This window comes from Salvelinus alpinus, chromosome 13, assembly GCF_045679555.1.
Source record: "Salvelinus alpinus chromosome 13, SLU_Salpinus.1, whole genome shotgun sequence".
Lineage (NCBI taxonomy): Eukaryota > Metazoa > Chordata > Actinopteri > Salmoniformes > Salmonidae > Salvelinus > Salvelinus alpinus.
The window spans coordinates 7,449,596-7,472,403 of record NC_092098.1 but is presented as its reverse complement, the minus strand read 5'-3'; the positions used below and the strand labels follow the sequence as shown (position 1 = coordinate 7,472,403).

At 42.3% G+C, this 22,808-nt stretch overlaps 1 protein-coding gene across 1 annotated transcript; it reads left to right on the top strand.

Moving 5' to 3' along the window:
• Window positions 1-1,644: 1,644 nt before the first annotated feature.
• On the top strand, window positions 1,645-13,550 carry LOC139536896 (reticulon-3-like). The gene is made up of 7 exons (XM_071337598.1): window positions 1,645-1,953; window positions 6,608-6,815; window positions 6,983-7,121; window positions 9,200-9,269; window positions 12,607-12,653; window positions 12,750-12,808; window positions 13,088-13,550. Exons 1-7 carry the CDS (start codon window positions 1,875-1,877, stop codon window positions 13,134-13,136), a joined length of 651 nt encoding a protein of 216 aa, XP_071193699.1. The 5' UTR covers window positions 1,645-1,874; the 3' UTR covers window positions 13,137-13,550.
• The last annotated feature ends 9,258 nt before the right edge of the window (window positions 13,551-22,808 follow it).

The following is a 22,808-nucleotide window of genomic DNA, read 5'->3' as shown; positions in this document are numbered from 1 at the left end:
ATGCCCCAGATTTTGGAATGAGATGCTCGATAAGCAGGTGTCCACATACCTTTGGTCAAGTAGTGTATGTTAGAATGCCTAGTCATGTTCATATAATCTCAGACGTAAATTACTGCAGTTTAAGACCATCACTGGAACATACTATATACCAGTTAAACTGAATATTCATGCACTCATACAATTGTAATTCCTCTGCTGAAGATGTAAAACACAAATGTTATGGTCTTGTGAACGCTGGCTGAATTCTGGCATAGAGTATGTCCTTTTATCTCAGCATGTCTACAGATTCTCCCTGTTTTTGTTTGCTTGGAAATGTTGATATTGGAGACAGAAGAAACTGTGTAATCTAGCATTTATAATGGCTAAGAAATGCATTGCCATTAATTGGAAGGTTGGTTATCCTCCCACAATGCCACAATGGATGGCAGAAATGTCAAGTTATGTATCACTAGATTTGATTTATTACCAGACTAAGGGTATACTGTGCAACTTTCATAAGGTCTGGATTCCTTATATGGAATACTGTATGACAAAAGGAGTCTGTATTGAAAACATGTCCACATCAGGGGAGATACCTATTTAGGCAATCCCTAGCTGCTGGATTGCTCAGTCCTGGCCCCGGGGGTCTGACGTACTGTGGGTTGTCATTCTGGCCTTGGCGTAACACACCTGAAACCAATAATGAGGGTTTCACTAAGATTCTAAAGCTGAGTGGGGTGTGTTGGGTAGGGGAGCTGCACGGCCATGGACCGCTAGGGACAGGACGGGGTGACCCATCTATGTTGTGTGCAAGTAAGAAGAGCTCTACAGTACTATTTGGCTTATGATATGAATTATATGGAGGATATACTGTTTCTGTGTGTTAATGTGTAGGAGGTGTATGTGTGTTTTTACTCAACTTTGATTTCCAAACCTTTCCCTTGAAACATAAAAAAAAATAGATGAGAAGGAAGTTGTGTTGGAGTGAGAGTTGAGTCATTGACTAGACTGGTGGGGGTCGGGCGTGCAAGTGGCTCTGGCTGGCTGGGTGGTCTGGATGAAATTTGATATAGAGAATGTCTTAATAAAGACAATCAAAAGTTAAGTATTTTTACTTTATTTGTAAGAGTTGTTAATTTGTTAGGTTATTGGTTAAATGTGCAGCACAATATTGATTACTTAATTATCATGGATGTAGTTCAGTCTTATCAATCACTTAAAGATATTTAATAATGGTCTCTTACCTAGCTTGATGACAGTGGGCATTTTGGTGACTTTTTGTTGTTCTAAATAGAAATGGCTAGAAGGGCCATGGGTCATATTAGATTGTGTAGACATTCAGGAAATTAGCTTTAGATGCCCCTAAAATGGGAGGACCCTCAGACTCCCCGCAAAGCTATGTCCCCCTCACTTCTAAAACCAAAGTTGCACCCCTGTAGAAAGGTGTTCTCTTTACAGCCCAATGTTCTCAACATACTAGTGTCAAAATTGTATTTTTCCATTATTGGTAAAAATAATAATAATTTTAAAACCATATTTTTACATTTGTTTTCAAAAAGTACTTATGGCTTTTTCTTTTTGTCACAATAAAATTGGCCATTGCTTAAATTACATTTTTCAATCCACATTGCAGTTTTGAAATTTCGGGATTTTATTTTGAAAATTTTGTCATTACCATATGCACGTGACGTCATCATTTGTGCTTGTGCCAAAATACTAGACAGAAAAAAACATTTCCAAAACGACCAACGGGCGCGAAGAGTCAACTGAGCATCCATCTGTCATCCATAAAAAAAAGAGAGAGAATTTGGAGGACTTTGACCAGAACATACGTAGCTACGCAAATCGAATTTATTACGTTTATTTTGGTTGTTTCGTTAGAAAGCATCACAAAAATGGCAGATCCGACGACACAGTCTGCCCAGATTTCGTCAGCTATGAACGCTTCATCGACCAAAGAATCCACATATTACGGTATGACATTATTTTTTAAAGCGTTTTTGTGTTGAATGCAAACATTTTGACTTAGTTCGAGCTCAGTTCAACCACCCTTGTATACATCGATGCAAGTTCGAACAATTGACGTGAGGGAAGATTTACTCGTTTGAGCAACAGTGCGTCTGACAGCAAGCTGGCTGACCTAGCAGCTAACTAACGTTAGCAATTTCACAACAGGACACACATGTTGGCTAGCTAAGTAGAATAAAAGACACCAATAACTAGCTAGCTATAGATAACGCCCTCTAGATTTTAGCAGTGTTGCGAAATGCCCATACCATAAATAATTGGACCGTTTAAGACCAAAGGAAGGAAGCCTTTGTATATTCGAGTAGCTGATGTTAACTCACAATAGGTCGTTTGTTCACTCAGCTGATCTCTGACCAGTGTTATTAGCAATGTAAGGTAACTATTGTATTTCCAATGTGTTGCAAGCTAACTAATACACTACCTACTTACTGAGGCTAAAGCTGCAAGCTTATTCAAATAAAATATTACTAACATTAGCTGTAAGACTACTTACTGACTGTAACGTTATACTGCCACATTCATAAGTCAGACACCTATGGATACGTGTGAGATGCCTAACTAGATTGGGAAGAGCACACGCCCCTATTCGAATGTTTCTAATAATCACCCTGCCTAAAATTGGTTGAGCAAAAGCATGGTTACCAGCCTTTTGCTTTCAATAATCAAAACCAACCTTGTCAGGTCAGTGATTTCCTGTGGGGAAATAAGGATGCATTCCCTGTTCTGGTTTTTAGGCCACCTTTTGTTATACCATTCACCTTTAGTTGTGTACAAGATCATCACTTATTAGTGTAGGTGAAATATGTAATTGATGTAGCCTAGTCCTTTCTGAACTGGCATCATATTCACAGGTGAGGGGCCTTTTTAATTATTTTACCTTTATTTAACCAGGTAGGCCAGTTGAACAAGTTCTCATTTAGAACTGCGACCTGGCCAAGATAAAGCAAAGCAGTGCGACAAAAACAACAACACAGAGTTACATGGGATAAACAAGCGTACAGTCAATAACACAATAGAAAAATATATGTACAGTGTGTGCAAATGTAGTAAGGCAATAAATAGGCCATAGTGGTGGAATAATTACAATTTAGCATTAACACTGGAGTGTTAGATGTGCAAGTAGAGATACTGGGGTGCAAGAGAGCAAAATAAATAACAATATGGGGATGCGGTAGTTTGTGGGCTATTAACAGATGGGCTGTGTACAGGTGCAGTGATCGGTAAGCTGCTCTGACAGCTGATGCTTAAAGTTAGTGAGGGAGATATGTCTCCAGCTTCAGTGATTTTAATTTTTAATTTTAAAAAAATGCAATTCGTTCCAGTTATTGGCAGCAGAGAACTGGAAAGAAAGGCGGTCAAAGGGGGAGTTGGCTTTGGGGATGACCAGTGAAATATATCTGCTGGAGCGTGTGCTACGGGTGGGTGCTGCTATGGTGACCAGTGAGCTGAGATAAGGCAGGGCCAAAGTCAAAGATTGGTAGGATAGTCAGTTTTACGAGGGTATGTTTGGCAGCATGAGTGAAGGATGCTTTGTTGCGAAATAGGAAGCCGATTCTAGATTTAATTTTGGATTGGACATGCTTAATGTGAGTCTGGAAGGAGATTTTAGTCTAACCAGACACCTAGGTATTTGTAGTTGTCCGCATATTCTAAGTCAGAACCATCCAGAGTAGTGATGCTGGATAGGCGGGCAGGTGTGGGCAGCGATCGGATGAAGAGCATGCATTTAGTTTTACTTGCATTTAAGAGCAGTTGAAGGCCACGGAAGGAGAGTTGTATGGAATTGAAGCTCATCTGGAGGTTAGTTAACACAGTGTCCAAAGAAGGGCCAGAAATATACAGAATGGTGTCGTCTGTGTAGAGGTGGATCAAAGAATCACCAGCAGCAAGAGCGACATCATTGATGTATACAGAGAAGAGTCGGCCCGAGAATTGAACCCTGTGGCACCCCCATAGAGACTGCCAGAAGTCCGAACAACAGGCCCTCCGATTTGACACACTGAACTCTGTCTGATAAGTAGTTGGTGAACCATGCGAGGCAGTCATTTGAGAAACCAAGGCTGTTGAGTCTGCCGGTGAGAATTTGGTGATTGACAGAGTCGAAAGCCTTGGCCAGGTCGTTGAATACAGCTGCACAGTATTGTCTCTTATCGATGGCAGTTATGATATCGTTTAGGACCTTGAGCGTGGCTGAGATGCACCCATGACCAGCTCTGAAACCAGATTGCATAGCAGAGAAGGTACGGTGGGTTTCGAAATGGTCGGTGATCTGTTTGTTAACTTGGCGTTTGAAGATTTTAGAAAGGCAGGGTAGGATAGATATAGGTCTGTAACAGTTTAGGTCTAGTGTCTCCCCCTTTTTAAGGGGGGATGACCGCAGCAGCTTTCCAATCTTTGGGGATCTCAGACCATACGAAAGAGGTTGAACAGGCTAGTAATAGGGGTTGCAACAATTTCGGCGGATAATTTTAGAGAGGGTCCAGATTGTCTATCCCAGCTGATTTGTAGGGGTCCAGATTTTGCAGCTCTTTCAGAACATCAGCTATCTGGATTTGGGTGAAGGAGAAATGGGGGAGGCTTGGGCAAGTTGCTGTGGGGGGTGCAGGGCTGTTGACCGGGGTAGGGGTAGCCAGGTGGAAAGCATGGCCAGCTTATGGCCAGAAAAATGCTTATTGAAATGATCAATTATCGTGGATTTATCACTGGTGACAGTGTTTCCTAGCCTCAGTGCAGTGGGCAGCTGGGAGGAGGTGCTCTTATTCTCCATGGGCTTTACAGTGTCCAATAACTTTTTGGAGTTTGTGCCACAGGATGCACATTTCTGTTTGAAAAAGCTAGCCTTTGCTTTCCTAACTGCCTGTGTATATTGGTTCCTAACTTCCCTGAAAAGTTGCATATCGCGGGGGCTATTCGATGCTAATGCAGTACGCCACAGGATGTTTTTGTGCTGGTCAAGGGCAGTCGGGTCTGAGGTGAACCAAGGGCTATATCTGTTCCTGGTTCTACATTTTTTGGAATGGGGCATGCTTATTTAAGATGGTGAGGAAAGCACTTTTAAAGAATATCCAGGCATCCTCTACTGACGGAGTGAGGTCAGGATACCCGGGCCAGGTCGATTCAGAAAGGCCTGCTCGCTGAAGTGTTTTAGGGAGCGTTTGACAGTGATGAGTGGTGGTCGTTTGACCGCAGACCCATTCCGGACGCAGGCAATGAGGCAGTGATCGCTGAGATCCTGATTGAAAACAGCAGAGGTGTATTTAGAGGGCAGGTTGGTTCGGATGATATCTATGAGGGTGCCCGTGTTTATGGATTTGGTGTTGTACCTGGTAGGTTCATTGATCATTTGTGTGAGATTGATGGCATCAAGCTTAGATTGTAGGATGGCCGGGGTGTTAAGCATGTCCCAGTTTAGGTCACCTAACAGCACGAGCTCTGAAGATAGATAGGGGGCCATCCATTCACATATGGTGTCCAGGGCACAGCTGGGGGCAGAAGGTGGTCTATAGCAAGCGGCAATGGTTAGACTTGTTTCTGGAAAGGTGGATTTAGAAGTAGAAGCTCAAATTGTTTGGGCGCAGACCTGGATAGTATGACAGAACTCTGCAGGCTCTCTGTAGTAGATTGCAACTCCGCCCCCTTTGCCAGTTTTGTCTTGTCGGAAAATGTTGTAGTTAGGGTTGGAAATTTCAGGATTTTTGATGGAAGCCAGGATTCAGACACGGCTAGGACATCCGGGTTGGCAATGTGCGCTAAAGCATTGAATAAAACAAACTTAGGGAGGAGGCTTCTATTGTTAACATGCATGAACCCAAGGTTTTTACGGTTACAGAAGTCGACAAATGAGAGCGCCTGGGGAATGGGAGTGGAGCTAGGCACTGCAGGGCCTGGATTAACCTCTACATCACCAGAGGAACAGAGGAGTGGGATAAGGGTATGGCTAAAGGCTATAAGAACGTACTCGTCTAGTACGTTCGGAACAGAGTAAAAGCAGCAGGTTTCTGGGCACGGTAGAATAGATTCAAACCATAATGTACAGACAAAGATATGGTAGGATGTGAATACAGTGTAGGTAAACCTATGCATTGAGTGACAATGAGAGAGATATTGTCTCTAGAAACATCATTTAAACCAGGTGAGGTCACTGCATGTTTGGGAGGTGGAACTAGAGTAGGAGGAGAAGATGCACTGCAGTACTTAATGCAGCTGGTGGCCACACCAGATACTGACTGTTACTTTTGATTTTGACCCCTCTTTTGTTCAGGGGCACAGTATTCCATTTCTGTTAGTCACATGTCTGTGGAACTTGTTCAGTTTGTCTCAGTTGTTGAATCTTATGTTCATACAAATATTTACACATGTAAAGTTTGCTGAAAATAAACACAGTTGACAGTGAGAGGACATTTCTTTTTTGCTGAGTTTTTATATATATAACTCTTTTCTTTTAATTTGACATGCTCCTATGAACTTCACATGTTGGTGCTCGGGGTCCTTTTTAATGGAAATGCCCATTTTATAAATGAGATCTGTGATCGTCCAAACGTTAGGTTTTGCTTGATAAATAATCCTGCTCCCTCCTGTTTGTCCCTCGTCCTTCCTCAAGTGTTGGAGCTGGTGTACTGGCGGGACCCAAAGAAGTCTGCGGTGGCCTTTGGCATGTCCCTGCTGGTCCTTCTGTCCCTGGCTACCTTCAGCGTCATCAGTGTGGTCTCCTACCTGCTGCTGGCACTGCTCTGTGTCACAATCACCTTCCGCGTCTACAAGTCTGTCATTCAGGCAGTGCAGAAGTCTGAAGAGGGCCACCCCTTCAAGTACGACAGCTCAGTTTGGGATATGATGGGAGAACAAGGATATATTCTTAGTAATACACAAGGCACATTGAACTTTACCCCTTGGAGTCATTGTCTGATTTGAGTCGTTGTAGTTTAAGCTTCATTTAGTTTGTTTGGTGATGATGGTAAATCTTTGTCTCCCTCAGGGCTCTGATGGAGAAGGACCTGACCGTTCAGCCTGAGATTTTCCGTAAATATGTGGATGTGTGTCTGACCTATGTGAATCGTGCCATCAAACAGGCCAGGCACCTGCTGCTGGTGGAGGACCTGGTGGATTCACTTAAGGTACTCACTTAAGAACTCACTCTTGAAAAACGATCTGTCCTTAACACCTTACGGCTGAAATCCCGTTAACGGGATCGATTTGACAACAGCCAGTGAAAGTGCAGGGCGCCAAATTCAAACAACAGAAATATCATAATTAAAATTCCTCAAACATACAAGTATTACACACCATTTTAAAGATAAACTTGTTAATCCCACCACAGTGTCCGATTTCAAAAAGGCTTTACGATGAAAGCATACCATGCGATTATGTTAGGTCAGCGCCTAGTCACAGAAAAACACAGCCATTTTCCAGCCAAAGAGAGGAGTCACAAAAAGCAGAAATAGAGATAAAATGAATCACTAACCTTTGATCTTCATCAGATGGCACTCATAGGACTTCATGTTACACAATACATGTATGTTTTGTTCGACAAAGTTCATATTTATATCCAAATTTCTCAGTTTACATTGGCGCATTATGTTCAGTAATGTTTTGCCTCCAAAACATCCGGTGATTTTGCAGAGAGCCACATCAATTTACAGGAATACTCATCATAAATGTTGATGAAAGATACAAGTGTTATGCATAGAATTAAAGATATACTTCTCCTTAATGCAACCACTGTCAGATTTCAAAAAAGCTTTACGGCAAAAGCACACCATGCGATAATCTGAGTACAGCGCTCAGCCACCAAACAGATACTCGCCATGTTGTGGAGTCAAAAAAAGTCAGAAATAGATATTATAGATATTCACTTACCTTTGATCTTCATCGGAATGCACTCCCAGGAATCCCAGTTCCACAATAAATGTTCATTTTGTTCGATAAAGTCCATAATTTATGTCCAAATGATAATCCAAATGCATAGGCACTAGGTCCAGACAAAGTCAGTTATATTACAGTTCGTAGAAACATGTCAAACGATGTATAGAATCAATTTTTAGGATGTTTTTATCATAAATCTTCAATAATGTTTCAACCGGACAATTCCTTTGTCTTTTGAAATGAAAAGGAACAGAGCTCGTGTGCACGGCCGCGCCCGTGACTAAACTAATGGCATTCTTCCAGACCCCTGGTTCAAACAGCTCTTATTCGCTCCCCCTTCACAGTAGAAGCCTGAAACAAAGTTCTAAAGACTGTTGACATCTAGTGGAAGCCGTAGGAAGTGCAATCGGAATTTTACACTGTATATTGGATAGGCAATCACTTGAAAAACTACAAACCTCAGATTTCCCACTTCTGGGTTGGATTTTTTCTCAGGTTTTTGCCTACCATATGAGTTCTGTTATACTCACAGACATCATTCAAACAGTTTTAGAAACTTCAGTGTTTTCTATCCAAATCTACTAATATTATGCATATTTTAGCTTCTGGGCCTGAGTAGCAGGCAGTTTACTCTGGGCACCTTATTCATCCAAGCTACTCAATACTGCCCCCCAGCCATAAGAAGTTAAGAGTCTTGGTCCATATATACAGTGGTCAACTTCTGTGCTGTTGGCGATATGTTTTCACAACACTGAAGTCCACCCTATTGTGCATTGAAACGGCTGGCTAAGAAAGCCTGAAAAGCCGGCATGTGATGAGGACTGGCAGAGAGAGGAATACCTGGCTGATGCTCAAATTAGGGATTAAGAGTTTATCAGATGAAGAAAGGAGTGGATTACACAGCTGAAGGCAGCCAGTGTGTGGTATCCTAACAAGTTTTTATAAAGGCTACATATTATGGGATGCTCATTATATTTTCCTTTTTTTCAAATAGATAAAAAACATGAGCTGGCGCACACCCAGAATAATAGTTTGTGTGGAGGTGCTGGCTAACGGCGAATAAACTAAGTCGCACACTCCATGTATAAACTCCCAGCAATTTAATGGGTATTTACCAACGTTTCGGCATGACTGTGTTTATACGTGGAGTGTGCGACTTTCTTTATTTTGATAGTTGAACCTTTTTTTCAAACACACAATGTTAGAATTTCGACGATAATTACATTGATCTATAGAGAGGCCAAGGAAAATGCAGGCCTTATGCTTGTCATGGTATTTAGCGATATAGTGTGGTGGTGGTCTGAAATGTCCTGGTCCCTCTCTGTTGCAGCTGGCCGGTTTCATGTGGCTGATGACTTACGTGGGCGCCGTCTTCAATGGCATCACTATCCTGATACTGAGTAAGACACTCCCGTCTTTGCTTTATGTCTGTCACAAAACAGTGTGGTGCACCCAGTCACTTTATGTTCATGATAGTCTGTTTTTAGTACTCTCTAGGAACCTAGACTTATCATGGTGTTTCATTCAACTATTGGTGTTGCGTTGTTTTTACGTATCTGCAGTCCTGCTTAAAATGTTGTCCCTTTATGGGATAAATAAAGTATTTCGAATTGAAACAATCAGACCTGTGTTTACACTAAAGAGTGGTGGGGGGGGGGGGTCTGAATGGTGTATAGTAGACATGGTTTAAGTTGCCTCGTGAGATCCTGTGCAGTACTGCTGTAATAAATTGCTCTTTTAAACGGTTTGAAAGTATTCAATGAATAGCGTTGTGTTAAACTATCATGTTAGAGGTGTGTCCAACGCTACACTACATGGCCAAAAGTATGTGGAATTGTGGATACCATTTTCAAATGAGTGGATTTGGCTATTTCAGCCACACCCGTTGCTGACAAGTGTATAAAATCGAGCATACAGCCATGCAATCTCCATAAATAAACATTGGCAGTAGAATGGCCTGTTTTGACGAGCTCAGTGACTTTCAATGTGGCACCGTCATCGGATGCCACCTTTCTAGCAAGTCAGATCCTCAAATTTCTGCCCTGATAGAGCTGCCCCGGTCAACTGTAAGTGCTGTTGTTGTGAAATGGAATCGTCTAGCAGCAGCAACAACGACTCAGCCGCGAAATGTTAGGCCACACAAAGCTGTACAGTCGTGGCCAAAAGTTGAGAATGACACATATACATTTTCACAAAGTCTGCTGCCTCAGTTTGTATGATGGCAATTTGCATATACTCCAGATTGTTATGAAGAGTGATCAGATTAATTGCAATGTCCCTCTTTGCCATGCAAATGAACTAAATCCCCCCCAAAAACATTTCCACTGCATTTCAGCCCTGCCACAAAAGGACCAGCTGACATGTCAGTGATTCTCTCGTTAACACAGGTGTGAGTGTTGACAAGGACAGGGCTGGAGATCACTCTGTCATGCTGATCGAGTTCGAATAACAGACTGGAAGCTTCAAAAGGAGGGTGGTGCTTGGAATCATTGTTCTTCCTCTGTCAAACATGGTTACCTGCAAGGAAAGATGTGCCGTCATCATTGCTTTGCACAATGAGGGCTTCACAGGCAAGGATATTGCTGCCAGTAAGATTGCACCTAAATCAACCATTTATCGGATCTTCAAGGAGAGGGGTTAAATTGCTGTGAAGAAGGCTTCAGGGCACCCAAGAAAGTCCAGCAAGCGCCTCCTAAAGTTGATTCAGCTGCGGGATCGGGGCACCACCAGTACAGAGCTTGCTCAGGAATGGCAGCTGGCAGGTGTGAGTGCATCTGCACGCACAGTGAGGCGAAGACTTTTGGAGGATGGCCTGGCCTGCAAAAGGTACAGGTACTGAGGACTGGGGTAAAGTCATTTTCTCATGAATCCCCTTTCCGATTGTTTGGGGCAAAAAAGCATGCCTGGAGAAGACAAGGTGAGCGATACCATCAGTCCTGTGTCATGCCAACAGTAAAGCATCCTGAAACCATTCATGTGTGGGGTTGCTACTCAGCCAAGGGAGTGGGTTCACTCACAATTTTGCCTAAGAACAAGAACACAGCCATGACTGAAGAATGGTACCAACACATCCTCAGAGAGCAACTTCTCCCAACCATCCAGGAACAGTTTGGTGACGAACAATGCCCTTTCCAGCATGATGGAGCACCTTGCCATAAGGAAAAAGTGATAACTCACACGGAACCCAAACCGGCTGCTCGCGTGCGCCATCGTGATAAATATATTTTGTCCCCCTACACCAAACGCATTCACAACACGCAGGTTAAAATATCAAAACAAACTCTGAACCAATGACATTAATTTGGGGACAGGTCGAAAAGCATTACACATTTATGGCAATTTCGCTAGTTAGCTTGCACTTGCTAGCTAATTTGTCCTATTTAGCTAGCTTGCTGTTACAAGCAAATTTGTCCTGGGATATAAACATTAGGTTGTTATTTTACCTGAAATGCACAAGATCCTCTACTCCGACAATTAATCCACACATAAAAACGGTCAACCGAATCGTTTCTAGTTCTCTCCTCCTCCCAGGCTTTTTCATCGTTTAAATTATATGGTGATTGGCATCTAAACTTTCATTGTATTACCACGACAACCGGCAACAGTTCGTCTTTCAATCACCCACGTGGGTATAACCAATGAGAAGATGGCACGTGGGTACCTGCTTCTATAAACCAATGAGGAGATGGGAGAGGCAGGACTTGCAGCGTGATCTGCGTCAGAAATGTTTTTATTTTAGCTCTTGGCAACGCATACGCTTGCGAGCAGTGTGGGGGCATAGATTCCTTTAAAAAAATGTGCGACGCGAGCGGTGTAGTCAGGGTATAAGTGGCTCGGGGAACAAAACATCGATATTTTGGGTCCATGGCCAGGAAACTCCCCAGACCTTAATCCCATTGAGAACTTGTCAATCCTCAAGAGGCGGGTGGACAAACAAAAACCCACAAATTCTGACAAACTCCAAGCATTGATTATGCAAGAATGGGCTGCCATCAGTCAGGATGTGGCCCAGAAGTTAATTGACAGCATGCCAGGGTGGATTGCAGAGGTCTTGAAAAAGAAGGGTCAACACTGCAAATATGACTCTTTGCCTCAACTTCATGTAATTGTCATTAAAAGCCTTTGACACTTATGAAATGCTTGTAATTATACTTCAGAAATTCCATAGTAACATCTGACAAAAATATCTAAAGACACTGAAGCAGCAAACTTTGGAAATTAATATTTGTGTCATTCTCAAAACAGGCCACAACTGTAGACGATTCTGTGCTTCCAACTGTGGCAATAGTTCGGGGAACACCCTTTCCTGTTTCAGTATGACAATGCCTCCGTGCACAAAGCGAGGCCCATACAGAAATGCTTTGTCGAGATAGGTGTGGAAGACCTTGACTGGCCTGTACAGAGCCCTGAACTCAACCCCATCGAACACCTTTGGGATGAGTTGGAATGCCAACTGCGAGCCAGGCCTAATCGCCCAACATCAGTTCCCGACCTCACTAATGCTCTTGTGGCTGAATGGCAGCAAGTCCCTGCCGCAATGTTCCAATATATAGTGGAAAGCGTTCCCAGAAGAGTGGAGGCTGTAATAGCAGCAAAGGGGGAACAACTCCCTATTAATGCTCATGATTTTGGAATGAGGTGTTTGACGAGCAGGTGTCCACATACTTTTGGCCATGTAGTGTATCTGGAAACCTTAGAAACGACATAGTTGACCGGCGTCCACTCTCTCATTGACAGCTGATATCATCTTCTTCAGCACGCCTCTGGTTTATGAGAGAAATAAAGTGAGTGTGAATGGACGCAGTTTTTATTTGGCATACAATTACTAATGTTTGTTATCAACCTGTGTGCTTGTTGGTTAACAATTGTTCTTTTTTCAGACTCAGATCGATAAATACATTGAACTGATTCGCACCAGAGTTGAAGTCACACTTGCAAAGTAAGGGCATTCTTTTTCTAATCATCAATGTGTAGATGAGGTGAAATCACAGAACACACACTTTTCAGTTTTTCGGCAGTATAAGTGGACGTTTTACCTTTGGAGTCATGGCATGAAGGAACACAGCATCAGTACCTTCATGATCAACTGTCTTGGTGGGACCATTAAAAAGATTTGTCTTTGTCCAGATACAATATGACATCTAATGTATCAGTGTATATAAAGGTGAAAGGCCAGCCTTGTTCTAGTACAGTATTATTATTATTTTTTCCTTTTCAGGCTTCAAGATAAACTCCCTGGGGCAGTAAAGCGCACCAAAGCAGAGTGATGGTCCATGAACCCTATTCAACAACTAATCTCTATCACTTCTACTGCGACTCCAGTCCTACACAGCGTCAAACTAGTGGCAAAGTCATCGCTAAATATTCAATGTACCGTAACTAACTTGCATAGGGTGCAATGCTTGTGTTTTGTTGTTGGAGCCATCCACATTCTGTACATTGTCTCTTGATCTTCAAAGACCATGTACTCCTTAACATATGATTCCTGTTTGAACCGGGGGGGGGGGGTTTAAGTCAGGGGAATCAGTGATTCACTTTTTAATTATTTCAAGGATACAGAATGGTGTGTAGCATCTCTAAAAAGCAAATGTTTGTACTCTAATCTGTTTTGAGAAGAAAATTCTTTGTAGTTTTGTACATTTTCACAAAATAAATCATTTTTAATTTATGAAAGAACATAACTTAAGCTCTTGGTGTGCGTTTCTGAATTGTTGAAGTTTCTGAGGCACTAAACCTTTTCAGCATCATCTCAGTTCATCCTAAAGACACTTGGTATCTGCAATTAATTCATCAAACTTGAAATAAAAATGAAGGAAACTCTAAAAAAAGCTCTCATGAGTCATGATTGATCCAGTTTTGTGTGTATGAGCTGGGGAAACAGAGTTAGAGTATCAAAGCAAAGCCATACACAGATGTTCCAAACTTCAATATGGCTGCATTAGCATTTGCCCAATTTATTTGCAAAAGAGCAGCCTAAGAGGGTTAGACAAGCAAACATTGATTGCGTAAGTAGGCTACATATGCCAAAATCCCCCCCAAAATGTTTTTCACTGGCACCTTAACCGGAAGACTGGTTTAAGAAGTACAGTATGGTGATGGCACCACATAACCCTCCACTCAGTAGGCTATAGCGGAGGTTATAGTGCCATCTGGCTTACACCTACTCTATCAAGATCTTTCAGTTGAGTAGGAGCTAGTATGGAATGTACCAGACTTTTGGGAACATGACCACCTAATGCCACGTTAACGTAATGTCAATGTTTGTGTCACAATGAACGTGTGGCTCATCTGTTTTGTGCCACATATTAAGATGAGAACGAAGAAACCCGCATAGTGCTCTGGTTAGTATCACTGCTCTTTAATAAGCTTTACATATCGGCCTCAAGGCCTTTGTCATAAGCCATCTGCTGGGACTGTAATGTTGACAAATATGAAAGGTTTGCGTGATGTAGGTAGGCTACAGTTCTTTGTTATGAGCAGTAGATGGCGGCAATGATGTGAAATAAGCAACAATTTGGTTTAAACATTGAGTGAATGACTGAAATTGCTCGAGCAAGATCACATCAGATGTGGTTGGTTCTTCAAATTTAGTAGTCATCCCATAAGAGTTATTAGTTTGATGGTGGTGGGGATTATGACCGTGGTGGGGATTATGACCGTGCCGGACTAACCAAACCTGGGGCCCTGGGCAAAAACATTTTAGAGGCCCCCATCTTGATGGCGGAGAGAATTTAATTTCTAGCAATTGTACTCATTTTGCCTTGGGACTGAGGGAGACCTTTTGTTTTCAAGCTAATTTCCTGCAATTCTACAGATTTTGCCATGGCTTATACCATGTTCTTATGCGATCTGGGTGAATTAAACAGAACAAAATCAATGGGGGCCCCCTGGAGGTCGGGCCCCTGGGCCTGTGCTCTAGATGATGATGAGGGGGTCAATCGGTGATGCAGAGGACAAGGTGGATAAGATATAACTGTCCTAATACTGGGCAATAGATGTTATAAGAGAAGGATCCCGACATACAGAGCAAAGAGTCTGCTGTTGTCAATTATTCCTCAGCCCAGTTAGCCTTAAACAGTCACAGTACCCATGTTGTCAATCTCTGATTGGACAGGTAATGCAAAAAATTGCTTTATTGTCCCTGTTTACACTCAGGGGCCACTTTATGGCCATCTATGTACACAAGCAGTGGGGTCTATACAATGGGTCAGACCCCTGGATATCTCAAGGGAAGTAAGATGTAGTCAGGTCCAAAATTATTTGCACCCTTGATTCAGATGAGCAAAGAATGTATACAATAAATTATACAAAACTGAGCTATATTGTATGCTTTTTGGGGGGGGGGAATTATATTATTTTATACTAATACAATTGCTCAGATGGAGATTTTGTTTAACAAGTAATAAAAACAATTCCCAAAGATAGATAGCAAAATTATAGGCACCTCTGTTTTCAATTCCTTTCAATTACTCACATTGCGAGGATAATGGCACTGAGCCTTTTTCAAAAATGTTTTATGAGAATGTTTTATTTTCATGTCATCTGACCATAGCACCGATAGTTCCAATCCAAATGCCATTGTCATTTAGCAAAGTTAGATTTAGATTTGTTGGATGACATGAAAATATAGCTCTTTGGCCACACCACACCAGTTGTGGGTTTGGTGTCGAAATAAGGGTGCATATGCAGAAAATAACCCCACACCTACTGTTAAATAGTGGATCTTTGATGTCATGGGGCTATTTTTCTTCCACTGGTCCTGGGGCCCTTAAGATCAACGACATCATGAACTCAGTACCAGGCCATTATAGCCAAAAACCTGGTTGCCTTTGCCAGGAGGCTGAAACTTGGCCGCAAGTGGATCTTCCAGCAACACAATAACCCCAAGCACACATCAAAATCCACAAAGAAATGGTTAGGCTGGTGAGGTCAGTGCAGTGCTCCCTGCAGTGCTCCCTGCAGTGCTCCCTGCAGTGCTCCCTGCAGTGCTCCCTGCAGTGCTCCCTGCAGTGCTCCCTGCACTGCTCCAGAGTCTCCTTCAAGGAACAACATCCACCAGAGCTGTTGCCAGATAATTTAATTTTGTAAATAGGCTAATTGATACTCACCAGACGGCTTGCTTGCTTGCTTGTTTGTCAACATACACGCAAGCGGCCCAGGGTACAAGCTCCCCATCAGAGTCTGGCGTTAGGTCACCTGCAGAAAGAAAAGGCTGATATGGAGGATGTAATTCTGGGGAGAAGTGGAGAAAAGTCCCCCTAATTAGCCATCCAAACCAAAATCATTGATGAAGGATAGAAATCATCTATATTTGAGTAACCTATATTATCTGGTTCAGAGAAGGACATTCTGTGTATGTGAGCATAACTTCTGTCGCTTACATGGCTTTTCAAGAGAATGAGCAATCTGCTGATAACTCATTTTTAATGCCAACTCTTGATACATGTCCCAAACAAAACCTGCCTTCGAGTCAGAAACCCAGTTCCCTTAACCCAGGTGTTAGAAAACATTGTACCATGAAACTTTTTCAAACCGTTAATCAGGCTAAAATACTCTGGGACCCTCGTTCCATGCCTCGAGGAATATTGGGAGATCTTCTGAACATTCGTAGCATTATTTCTAGGAGTGAACAGGTAGAACATTTATTGAAAGACTCTAATCTCGATTTTTTTCTGTTTCTCTTAGATATGGCTAAAGAAATCTCAGATTTCTGACTTTAATGGTCATCTCAGTCTCCGGACTTCAACCCAATTAAAAAACCTCTGGTTTGAATTGAAGAGGGCAGTCTATAAGCGCAGACGAAAGATGTCAATGATCTGGAAAAATTCTGTATGGAGGAATGGTCCCTCCCAAAGTTTTTCCAATCTCATGAACATTTTTAGGAAAGGCTCAGTGTAGTTATCCTCCCAAGGTGAGGTATTGAAACCGGATGCAAATCATTTTGTCAGGTTAGTGTTTTTTGTCATGAATCTTATTCTGGAGGCAGCTCTGCAGAGTGGTCACTAGCTGGCACAGCCACAAAGTTATAAAATCTGATTTAATCCTAACCTTAACCTTAACCACACTCCTAAACCTAATGCCTAACCCTAAACCCTAAACCAAAAAGCACATTTTTGTTTTCATGAATTTTTACAAATTAGCTAAGAAATCTCTCAGTTCTGCCTCAAGGACAAGACCTCAATCTTTTTTTAGAGAGAAATATATAAACAAAATCTCTCTCTGAGCAATTGTATCAGTATAAAATAATATAATTTCAAATTTTGGGGGGGCATATTTGTATTATTTGTATTATTTATTTTATACAATCTTTTTTTTGCTCATCTTTATCAAGGGTGCCAGTAATTTTGGACCTGACTGTGTATCTGTTCTATTGGCGAACGTGCAATCACTAAAGAACAAACTGGATGAGCTCTGCTTGAGATTATCCTATCAACGGGACATGAAAAACTGTAATATCCTATGTTTCTCAGAGTCGTGAAACAACCGTGAGACGAAGGGGGGAGGGGTGTGTTTCTTTATTAACAACAGCTAGTGCACAATCTCTAATGTTAAGACAGTCTCAGGTTTTGCTCGCCTGAGTTAGAATACCTCACGATAAGCTGCAAACCATACTATTGACCTAGAGGGTTTTCATCTATATTTTTCGTAGCAATCTATTTACCACCACAAACCGATGCTGGCATTAGGACCGCACTCAACGAGCTGTATAGGGCCATAAGCAAACAAGAAAATGCACATGCACATTCAGAGGCAGCGTTTCTCTTGGCTGGTCATTTTAATACAGGGAAACTGAAATGCGTTTTACTTCATTTTTACCATCATGTCACCTGTGCAGCTAGAGATGACAAAACTCTAGATCAACTTTATTCCACGCACAGAAACATATACAAGACCCTTCCCTGCCTTTTGCAAATCAGACCATAACTCCATCTTCCTGCTTCCTGCTTACAAGCAAAATCACAAACAGGAAGTACCACTGGCGCACTCAATACGGTAGTGGTCCGATGAAGCGGATGCTAAGCTATGACTGTTTCGCTAGCACAGATTGGAAAATGTTCAGGGATTCATCCGATAATATTGAGGAGTTTATCACATCAGTCACCGGCTTCATTAATAAGTGCATCGTCCCCACAGTGACCATACGTACATACCCTAACCAGAAGCCATGGATTACAGGCATCATCCACACTGAGCTAAAGGCTAGAGCTTCCACTTTCAAGGAGCGGGCACTAATCTGGACGCTTATAGGATATTCCGCTACAACCTCCGGTGTGCCATCAAACAGGCAAAGCGTCAATACAGGACTAAGATCAAATCCTATTACGCCGGCTCTGATGGTCGACAGCTGTGGCAGAACTTGCAAACCATCACTGATTACAAAAGGGAAACCCAGCCGATACGTTCCCAGCGACGCAAGCCTACCAGACGAGCTAAATGCCTTCTATGCTTGCTTTGAGGCAAGCAACACTGAGCCATGCATGAGAACACCAGCTGTGCATGAGAGAGCTCTCCATAGCAGATGTTAGTAAGACCTTTAAACAGGTTAACCTTCGCAAGGCCGCGGGGCCAGATGGAATGCCAGGATGAGTACTCCGAGCTTGCGCTAACCAGCTGGAAAGTGTCTTCACTAACATTTTCAACGTATCCCTGACCCGGTCTGTAATACCAACTTGTTTCAAGCAGATCACCACAGTCCCGTGCCCAAGAACGCCAAGTTAACCTGCCTAAGTGACTATTGCCCCATAGCACTCACATCTAAAACCATTAAATGTTTTGAAAGGCTGGTCATGGCTCACATCCACACCATCATCCAAGACACCCTGGACCCACTCCAATTCACATACTGCCCCAATAGATCCACAGATTACGCAATCTCTATTGCACTCCACATTGCCCTCACCCACCTGGACAAAAGGAATATCTATGTAAGAATGCTGTTAATTGACTACAGCTCAGTATTCAACACTATAGTCCCCTCCAAGCTCATCACCAAGCTCAGGAACCTGTGACTGAACACCTCCCTCTGCAACTAGATCCTGGACTTCCTGACAGGCCGCCCCCAAGCGGTAAGGGTAAGCAACAACATATCCGCCACACTGACCATCAACACGGGGCCTCTCATGGGTGTGTGCTTAGTCCCCTCCTGTACTCCCTGTTCACCCATGTCTGCGTGGCTGCGCACGACTCCAACACCATCATCAAGTTTGTTGATGACACGACAGTGGTAGGACTGATGACGATGAGGCAGCCTATAGGGAGGAGGTCAGAGACCTGGCAGTGTGGTGCCAGGACAACAACCTCTCCCTCAACGTCAGCAAGACAAAGGAGCTGATTGTGGACTACAGAAAATGGAAGCACGCAAGTTCCTCAGTTCCTCAGTGTTGACATCACTAAGGAATTAACGTGGTCCACACACACCTACATAGTTGTGAAGAGGGCAAGACAGGAGGCTGGAAAGATTTGGCATGGGCCCTCAGATCCCCACAAGGTTCTACAGCTGCACCATTGAGAGCATCTTGACTGGCTGCATCACCGCTTGGTACTGCAAATGTGGTAAGGCGCCCGACCGCAAGGCACTACAGAGGGTGGTGAATACGGACCAGTACAGTCGTGGCCAAATGTTTTGAGAACGACACAAATATTAATTTTCACAAAGTCTGCTGCCTCAGTTTGTATGATGGCAATTTGCATATACTCCAGAATGTTATCTTCTAGTTCCTCCCAATCCCGGATCCGGGAGCACCCCCCACAGTAAAAAAGCTGACTAGCATAGCCTAGCATAGCGTCACAAGTAAATACAAGCATCTAAATATCATTAAATCACAAGTCCAAGACACCAGATGAAAGATACAGATCTTGTGAATCCAGCCATCATTTCTGATTTTTAAAATGTTTTACAGGGAAGACACAATATGTAAATCTATTAGCTAACCACGTTAGCAAAAGACACCACTTTTTTTACTCCACCAGTTTTTTACTCCATCAGTAGCTATCACTAATTCGACTAAATAAAGATATATATAGCCACTAACCAAGAAACAACTTCATAAGATGACAGTCTGATAACATATTTATGGTATAGGATATGTTTTTTTAGAAAAATGTGCATTTTTCAGGTATAAATCACATTTCTACATTGCAGCTGCAATCTGAAATAGCGTTGGAAGCAGCCGGAATAATTACAGAGACCGACGTCAATTACCAAAATACTCATCCTAAAACATTTCTGAAAAATACACAGCCTACAGCAATTGAAAGACAAAGATCTTGTGAATCCAGACAATATTTCAGATTTTCTAAGTGTTTTACAGGGAAGACACAATATGTAAATCTATTAGCTAACCACGATAGCAAAAGACACCACTTTTTTTCTCCACCATTTTTTTCCTGCATCAGTAGCTATCACTAATTCGACTAGATAAAGATATATATAGCCACTAACCAAGAAACAACTTCATAAGATGACAGTCTGATAACATATTTATGGTATAGGATATGTTTTTTTTAGAAAAATGTGCATATTTCAGGTATAAATCACAGTTCTACATTGCAGCTGCAATCTGAAATAGCGTTGGAAGCAGCCGGAATAATTACAGAGACCGACGTCAATTACCAAAATACTCATCCTAAAACATTTCTGAAAAATACACAGCATACAGCAATCGAAAGACACAGATCTTGTGAATCCAGACAATGTTTCAGATTTTCTAAGTGTTTTACAGCGAAAACACAATATATCGTTATATTAGCATACCACATGAGCTAACATCACCCCAGCATTGAATCAAGCCAAAAGGGTCGATAACGTTATCGCCACCAAAATTAATTAATTTTTTCACTAACCTTCTCAGAATTCTTCAGATGACAGTCCTGTAACATCATATTACACAATGCATATAGAGTTTGTTCGAAAATGTGCATGTTTAGCATCACAAATCGTTGTTATGCTATGTAATCAGTCAAAACATGGCATGCATTCTATCCGGCGCCATCTTGGAAGGGCACCTAAGTTTACGATTATTTATCGATTAGATTGACAAAAAAAATACAGGTTGGACAGCTAATGAAAGATGCATTGGTTATTAATGCAACCGCTGATTTAGATTTTTTAAATTTACGTTACTAGACATACATTGTGAGTTACAGCCAGACTAGTGCCGCAAAAAATGGCTGACAACTGCGTTTACATTTTTCCACATAAATACGGAATAAAATCATAAATAACTCTTACTTTTGGACGAGCTTCCATCAGTATCTTGGGCAATGTGTCCTTTGTCCAAAAGAATCGTTGCTTTGTTGTAAAACGACCTCCTCAACTTCGGATCTAGCAGCTAACGATAGCTACACGGCACACACATGCCCAAATCATCAAACGCAATACTAAGGAAATTCAGAAAAATAGCAATATACTCGCATAAACTGATATAAATCGGTTTCAAATAACTTCGTTATGATGTTTCTAACACCTGTATCGAATTAAATCACAGACGGATATATCTTTGATCAATAACGAGAGCTTTTGCGCATGCGATTCTGATGTCCTCCCTTGCGTCCTGGCCAGCGTCGAAAAGAAGGGTCATCTCACTCCATTCCGTTTTATAAACTCTGAGAAACACGTAGAGAGACCATTCCACTTCTCATTGGTTACTGACATCCAGGGGAAGGCGGGTGCAGTTCATGTCAAGCCATAGGGCACACACAGAGTTTTAAACTGATCCGAAATCAGAGACTATTTTTCAGAGCTTCGCATGTCCTGTCATGAGTTTCGCTGTAGAAAGAGTTCTGGTTCACCCACAGACATAATTCAAACGGTTTTAGAAACTAGAGATTGTTTTCTATCCAATAGTAATAATAATATGCATATTGTACGAGCAAGAATTGAGTACGAGGCAGTTTAATTTGGAAATGTAAAAAAAGAAATAGTGCTAACAGCTCCCCCTATTGACAAAAGGTTATGAAGAGTGATCAGATGAATTGCAATTAATTGCAAAGTCCCTCTTTGCCATGCAAATGACTGAATCTCAAAAAAACATTTCCACTGCATTTCCGCCCTGCCACAAAAGGACCAGCTGACATCATGTCAGTGATTCTCTCGTTAACACAGGTGTGAGTGTTGACAAGGACAAGGCTGGAGATCACTCTGTCATGCTGATTGAGTTCGAATAACAGACTGGAAGCTTCAAAAGGAGGGTGGTGCTTGGAATCATTGTTCTTCCTCTGTCAATCATGGTTACCTGCAAGGAAACACGCGCCGTCATCATTGCTTTGCACAAAAAGGGCTTCACAGGCAAGGATATTGCTGCCAGTAAGATTGCACCTAAATCAACCATTTATCGGAGCATCAAGAACTTCAAGGAGAGCAGTTCAATTGTTGTGAAGAAGGCTTTAGGGCTCCCAAGAAAGTCCAGCAGGCGCTAGGACCATCTCCTAAAGTTGATTCAGCTGCGGGATGGGGGCACCACCAGTACAGAGCTTGCTCAGGAATGGCAGCAGGCAGGTGTGAGTACATCTGCACGCACAGTGAGGCAAAGACTTGGAGGATGGCCTGGTGTCAAGAAGGGCAGCAAAGAAGCCACCTCTCTCCAGGAAAAACATCAGGGACAGAGTGCTATTCTGCAAAAGATGCAGGGATTGGACTGCTGGGGACTGGGGTAAAGTAATTTTCTCTGATGAATCCCCTTTCCGATTGTTTGGGGCATCTGGAAAAAAGCTTGTCCGGAGAAGACAAGGTGAGCGCTACCATCAGTCCTGTGTCATGCCAACAGTAAAGTTTCCTGAGACCATTCATGTGTGGGGTTGCTACTCAGCCAAGGGAGTGGGCTCACTCACAATTTTGCCTAAGAACACAGCCATGAATAAAGAATGGTACCAACACATCTTCAGAGAGCAACTTCTCCCACCCATCCAGGAACAGTTTGGTGACGAACAATGCCTTTTCC

Bases quoted from the DNA above. Each gene is read 5' to 3' on its own strand.
- LOC139536896 (XM_071337598.1), top strand. From the start codon at position 1,875: ATGGCAGATCCGACGACACAGTCTGCCCAGATTTCGTCAGCTATGAAC. The intron at 7,122-9,199 runs GTACTCACTTAA...TCTCTGTTGCAG, and splicing joins ACCTGGTGGATTCACTTAAG to CTGGCCGGTTTCATGTGGCT. The intron at 12,654-12,749 runs GTGAGTGTGAAT...TTCTTTTTTCAG, and splicing joins TGGTTTATGAGAGAAATAAA to ACTCAGATCGATAAATACAT.